The sequence below is a fragment of the Necator americanus genome, chromosome IV, assembly GCF_031761385.1.
Source record: "Necator americanus strain Aroian chromosome IV, whole genome shotgun sequence".
Classification (NCBI taxonomy): domain Eukaryota; kingdom Metazoa; phylum Nematoda; class Chromadorea; order Rhabditida; family Ancylostomatidae; genus Necator; species Necator americanus.
The window spans coordinates 35,413,698-35,420,498 of NC_087374.1; the positions used below are offsets into that span (position 1 = coordinate 35,413,698).

General features: G+C 34.5%; 2 protein-coding genes across 2 annotated transcripts; one reads left to right on the forward strand and one right to left on the reverse strand.

The window, feature by feature from the left end:
* Positions 1 to 2,056: 2,056 nt before the first annotated feature.
* RB195_003727 (uncharacterized protein) lies at positions 2,057 to 3,142 on the forward strand (the record flags this gene model as incomplete). The annotated part of the gene is made up of 3 exons (XM_013439445.2): positions 2,057 to 2,120; positions 2,809 to 2,925; positions 3,087 to 3,142. 3 exons carry the CDS (start codon positions 2,057 to 2,059, stop codon positions 3,140 to 3,142), a joined length of 237 nt encoding a protein of 78 aa, XP_013294899.2.
* Positions 3,143 to 4,892: 1,750 nt separating this feature from the next.
* RB195_003728 (uncharacterized protein) lies at positions 4,893 to 6,488 on the reverse strand (the record flags this gene model as incomplete). Its single annotated transcript, XM_013439446.2, has 3 exons — positions 4,893 to 4,954; positions 5,549 to 5,659; positions 6,428 to 6,488. 3 exons carry the CDS (start codon positions 6,486 to 6,488, stop codon positions 4,893 to 4,895), a joined length of 234 nt encoding a protein of 77 aa, XP_013294900.2.
* Positions 6,489 to 6,801: the final 313 nt, after the last annotated feature.

Consider the following 6,801-nt stretch of genomic DNA (forward strand, 5'->3'; position numbering starts at 1 on the left):
AAACCGAGAAGAAACGACGGATTACTTAAACCTTATCTTCTTCCCTTGAGAAAAGTTCTCTTTTCGTCCAGAAAAAAACTTAAAAAAAATGAGGAAAAATTTTCTTTTCCTTTTCGTACGATTTCCGGATGATTATTTACCACTTTATACATATGTATGAGCTTTCTTAGGGCTACTCAGGCACAACCATAACGGATTTGGGAACTTCCGCAGTAGTCTAAACGATTATGTACTTCCGAAATCGTCGAAAACATGATCGAGTACTAAAACCATAGGTATTACGTTTTTGTCTAGGTGGGAAAATTCCTTTTTGCTGCCTTTTTGCTGCCATTCTCCTGCAAAAATGCATACCAACAAAGCTGTGAGTGGATTTCGATAGCGCACTAGTCTAGGCACTGATTTTTTCGAAAAAAGAATTTTTTCCTGGGGACATTTATGTTTGTCGTTTACTGCACATATGTGGAACTGGAATTTTTTTTTTTCTAAGCAACACGATGAAAATGCAGAGAAAAATTGAAGGGATCAGACCAAAAGAAATCCGGATGCCACTGAGAATAGATTGGATTCCGATTTTCTTAAAAAGAAAAATGCTCTTACTCAAAGAAATGTGTTTTTTATTGTTTTTTTGTGCAACATTGGCGTTTGTCAATAATAAATAAACAAATAAATAAAAAGCTTAACCATTTCTTAAGATACAATTTCTATTGTGCATCATTAATTTTTCTTCTCTCATTTCTATTATTTTGACTACAAAGAATTTTTACTGTAAAAAATCGATGTAAACCATTCTAGCGCTTAGAAAGCTTATGAAATCAAAATCAAAATCAAAAATTGGAGGAAAAAAATTGAAACTTGACAAAAGCAGACTTTTTTGGTTGTAGATAAACTATAAATAAATAATAGAATATTACTATTTGGTCCAGCGTTTTCCTAAAAGGCAATGAAGCCAAAAATTGTGGGCGTGGTTTAACAACATGGACGATTTACTGCCTTTATCCGTGTTTTATAGTGGATAGTTTTCGTAGAGTAGACTATTTTACCACTGATGGGTACCTATATATCTTTACATATTATATACTATGTATACTGTATAGTATACATTATATGTACTGTATCTTCACTGTATATACATATGTGATTCAGTTTTGGCCCAGTGCGATCCTGGTAAGTCATCCTTAATAACTGCCGTTATACTGCATAGGAAAACGGAGAAAATTTTCTGGATACAGCTGAGGAATGTAGTTTTTCGTTGGAAGAAAACTTTGCTCTTTGTGAAAATCAGCGCTGTGAATTTTCTGTGGGAACCGTTACACCTTTGCATTGCCTATATCCGTAAAAGGAAAAAAATTCCAGGAATGAAAAAACGCTTGAGAGTTCTCAGATCCCCGAACTACTTGGTTGGTCCTAGCGTTTTCAGGAATTTTTTGATGCTATTTAGAATATCTACATTAGAATTCATCGAAAAAAATCTATTTGCATCTATGCATTAGAAGTCGCCTTGCGTCTACGTTTATGGATACTCCGTAGGATTTTTACCGCTGAACCATGTAGATTTATTCTAATCATTATAATTTATGTATAATGCGATTTCTGAGCAGCGTCCCGGGGGAATTCCAGAATCTTGAATCTTGAATTCCGCGCGTCTCAGTAAAATCTGATTTTCTCTTTTTTTTAAAGAGTTCAGACTAGACTTGAATTTTTCAATTTTTAAATTTAAAAAGTTTTTTCCACCCTGGAATTCCTCAGTTTTCATTTTTAAATTTTTTGCTGTTTTTTTCACTCCTCGAAAACTCCTACTTCTTCCCCCCGCCGCTCCCTCTTCCTATCTCTTTCTCTGGATATTCGCGCCGAGCGCTTGTTAGCGAGAGTCTGTGAGGTGCAACCTAATAACTCTATGAGCATACATAATTAGCGCCTCCTCAGCTCGAACATTGCTCACTCGGACTGGGTATTCTCCAGTTCTTGATCTTCGGATGATTTGTATATGATTACGGCGAGCTGTGGATAATAACTCCGCAATGACTATAATTAAAGAAACTCACCTCTTGTAGGTGTAATGGGATCAAGCATGGCGAAGAGTCGACGATCAGAATACTGTGATTACAGTAATCGAAAAAAAGGTGGGTTAATATCCGCCTGACTTAATAAGCAACCTCATTAACGTAATTTAATAGGTAGCTATCCATTAGGATTCCTGGATGTGACTGCACTCGTTAGAATGGCAGAAAGCTGGAGAAATTTCTGCTTAGCTGGGGAAATCTCTGGTTCTAATGCTTATTATGACCAGAAATTTCCAAAATTTCCAAAATTTCTAGCCATAATAAACATTAGAAACACAAATTTCTTCAGCTAATCTCGTTTTTGACCAAAAGATATTTTTTTAGTTAGATTACATAGTAGATTTTTTCTTTAAAAAAAAACCTATGATTAAAAATTAACCTGTTTTGAAAACCCCATTTCTATTTTTTGAACCTATGTTTTTTTTTCTGAAGTTTTTAATGGAACATACTAAAATTTCCTCAATTTTTACTTTTAAAATTTTGAAGATTTTAAAATTTACTGCAGTATTTTTTATTGCAGTATTAGACAGGATTAAAATAGAGGAGAAATGGAAGAAATCGGAAATATTCTCAGTATTTTCCCTTCCGCTCCGGCACAGGAAAATAACTGCAAATTAATCGTCGATTAATTTCTTCCTGAAAATGGGAAAATAAAGAGAATAAAAAGGAAATCGCAGGTCCTCAACGTGCCCTCATTAATTTGGCTAATTTTGTCCTACATAACTCGATCTAAAATCCATAATTACAGACGTGGGAAGTAATTTCTCGAAAGAGTATGCGGAATACTGGAAAAGGCCAGAAATTGAGAAGAGTTCGAATTTTTCCATAGAAAAAAATGAGTACTCGTATTTCTCTAGCGATGATGGTGAGTTTTTAATTGAAATCTGATTTTCCCCTTTTTGAAGAGTTCAAACTAGACTTCAGTTTTTCAATTTTTAAATTTGAGAAGTTTTTTCCAACGTGGAGTTTCTCAAGTTTCCTTTTTGAACTTTCTGCTATTTTTTTTCTGACTTAAAAAATTTTCAGTTTCACCAACAAACAATACGAAACGTTATTCCACATTTGTGTCAGCATTCCGATGACAACAGCACCTATATCAGCCTATGTTCATGTTCATGTTCATATAAATCGTGTATTTAATTTCTTTTAAATGTAATTTTTGCATTTGTCCTTCAATAAATGCTTGTTCAAAAATGAATTCGTGTTTTTTGTGGTTTGACGCAATTTTGCACCAAACACACACAACATTCCTTTATGCTATTTTCTTCAACCTCATCCGGACGGACACAGCTTATACTTGTAAGTATTCAATAGGGAATTATTAAAAAGAAATCCACTCAGAAATATTGGCGGCTATTTCTGAAAAATACCGGAAATGTCTGGGAAATTTTTGTTCTCAGCCGAAATGACGAATATATGTATGTGCCTGGTTTCTGAGATTTTTTTTTGGAAAGGTCAAAATAATTATTGGTTAAGAATTGTGTTTTGGGATAGTTTTGGGAAATAATACGTATTTATGCTCGTCACACACGTTTCTCACGTCGCTTCAGCATGCGATTACTGGTTATTGGTTACTAGTTTCGAACATCGGAACTAAATTTACTGGTTCAGCGCTTTCACTCCAATTTTACTCCAGAGGAAACCGGGAACAAAAACATGCCCGCCGTGAAACAATTTTTTAGAGTAAATTGAATCATCCTCAATGGATTTGTTTATTTTTGTTGTTGTTGTTGTTGTTGTTTGTCCAATCGATTACAAGTCGAGTTCAATTGAGAACGTAGCGCCAACCGTGGTTCATCGGGAGATGCGTAGGAAATTAAAAAAATCCACAATAAACCACGAAATACACCTTAAATAGTGTTTTTGAAGAAAAAAAAAACCTTAGAAGAAAACAACAACACTAAAACAACAAACGTAATTTCCAGGAATTTCCACACAAATTTCATTTCTTAGATTTGAAACGTGTTTGTTATTGTCGTCATTAGTTTACCAGGAAGTGAAATTCTAGAAGCGAAATTTTATCCATGATTTTGGCACGTGAAAAAAAACGTGGGAAGCAAAGAACGAACGGTTTTCTCTTCTTGTAAGATGATATTTTTTTGTACTTGTTCCGGGGAGAAAAAAAACACTTCAGGATTCAGGTTACACAATTGCACTACATAGACATATGCTAGACATCCCAGGGCTAAATATAAATTGCTGTCGCTAACATTTACAACTGAATTACATCCGACTTAATTAAATTTTGAGAATAACATATCAGAATTATAAGCAAAAGCACAAAATAATTCTCTGAAGTCAGATATTCAAGGGAAAGACAATGAAAATTCGGAAAATATCACTTTCTTGCGAAAATTTTAGCAAATGATTTTTTTTCCGATGACCTTAGGACCATAGCCATAGCCAATACGATGGCTTTGTTATGCTTAGATTTTTCTTGCATGAGATTTTTTTCCAGTTTTTTCTGGGATTTTCAAGGAGGAAAGTGAGCACACTTTATGCAGATACGCTTTAAGGAAATAACCAAAATCAAAAATCTTCTGGTTTCCCGGGTTCCGCCTGGACTCAACGTTGATCCTCATTGTTCATTTCTCATCTTTGTATCGTTTTTTTGCATTCTCCCATCTTAAATTCAATTCTTGAACAATAATCAGAAAATTTAGAATTTATAATGATTTATCATAGAAAAAATATGATGAAAGAAATGATACGGTTCAAGAAGAAAGACTCAATATGTACATATAAACAGCTGATAGAGACAGAAAATGTTTACACGCATATCGTTTTATGAAATTCTCTGGTAGAAATGAATCACATCCGGAAAAATCCCCACTAGCTCTTTCCAAATGATGACACGAATTGCGAGTATCGTCGATTATCACGCGTGGGTGAGTCTGAAAATCAATTTATTGATTATCACATAGTTGAAATTCTCGTTGGTTCATATGTTTACGCTAGGCTCAAAACTACAAACATTCAGTAATTTTAGGGGAAATCTGCGTGCAATCTCGACGGCAACGAAAAAAATCTTAATCTCTTTTTGTCGCCGGTAGAAAAATGCATTGTCAAAATACACGCTATCCCTCTTCAGGAAAATGTCCTGGAATGTTTAGCATTTATTTCCAAAAAATAATTTTTTCACTTTAGAAAATTTTTGATCGAAAGATTCCTTTCCAAAATGTGCACTGCAACGAGGTCTCCTGTTGTTTAATATTCAAAAAAATCCCCAAAAATTAAAGTTTTGTAAAAAAAAAAGTTCTTAGGAGCAAATTAAAAAAAAAACAAAAAAAATAGACCAGAGTCGACTCATTTTCTTCCAAATAAATGGAAAATTCACCAAAAGCGTCTAACATAAATTTTGAACGGATTTCTACCTATCAGACTTATCCTCATTCAATCTTACTTATTATTCGTCAAGTTCAAATATATTTTACAATGAAAATAAAATACAAATAGAACAAAAATAAATGTAGCATAAGTAGACTCACAGTCTTCACTTGTGGAAAACGAGTAGGCGTTTCTTTCGATGGAAAAATCCGAGCTTTTCGACGTCCCTGACCAATACTGTGAGTATTCTTTGGAGAAATTACTGCTGACATCTGAAAGAACGAATTTCAATGTTTAAAAAAACTTCCTTAACAACCGCACATTTTTTTGGAAATATCTTCTCCGCCTTCTCTTATATGAAGGAATAAATAAAAAAATAAAGAAGTACTATGATGTTCTTGAAATTTTCTTCTTTTCCTTGTTTTTTTTTTGTCCTAGGGAATACGAAAGATCAGAAATGAAAGTCATCTCCAAGAAACAAGTTGAAAAATAGGTAAATTTTTGTTTTTTTTTCTAAAAACCCATTAAAAATCATGCAGGTACTCTAGGTAGAAAAATCGTTGCCGTTAATAGCATTCAAGAATCCGGGATTTAATTTGAGCTAAATTACTGAAGGGTATTTTTGGGAAAAAAAAACCAATACTTAAATCAAATTATGCTTTGTGAAAAATCGCAACAAAATCTAAATGTAGTTATAGGAATAAAAGTTCGAAAAAGTGTTGCTGAATTTTTTTTTGTCCACCGCTTACACTCACGATCCATGTTTTTTTCCTTGTATTGTCCTTTTCCTTCCAGTTTTTCATGTTACGCAGAAAAGTAACGAGAAGAAACAAATTCTTCTGTCGAAAGGTCTGACTTCTAGAAAATTCTCTCAAGCCGTTATCCACAAAAATTAACTTCTAAGTTTTGTAAGCGATGCTTCAGGAATTAAGGGCAGAATAAAAATCTGGATCACGGATTTGAACGGTAGACAAGGAAAAATCTCAGAAATCTCTGCTATATTCTTGGAATTTATGGGGAATTTCAGACAAGAAACCAACCATGTCGCCGTCGTCGCGGCTCGTAGTACATCGCCATCGGTTTAGTGCTACTGGATCCCATGACGAAGGAATAAATGTCCACAAAGTCTAGTAGTAGCTTCAATCAGAATATCTGTGAAACACTAAGCTTATACTTCTTCAATGCGCGATATTTATATCGTGGGAATGGGCGTGGCTTGTAGTTTCGAGAGAGCACAAAGCACACAGAGGTGAATAGCGGAGCTTTTCCGAACAACTAGAGGAAGGATGAATGGTCTATGGTGTGTAGGAGGCGTGGCCGGCTCAGATACATGCATACATACACACACGGACACACAGACAGACACGTGAAGCAGTGGAGAGTACACGAGATCCGAACGGGAATCCTGGAGAGA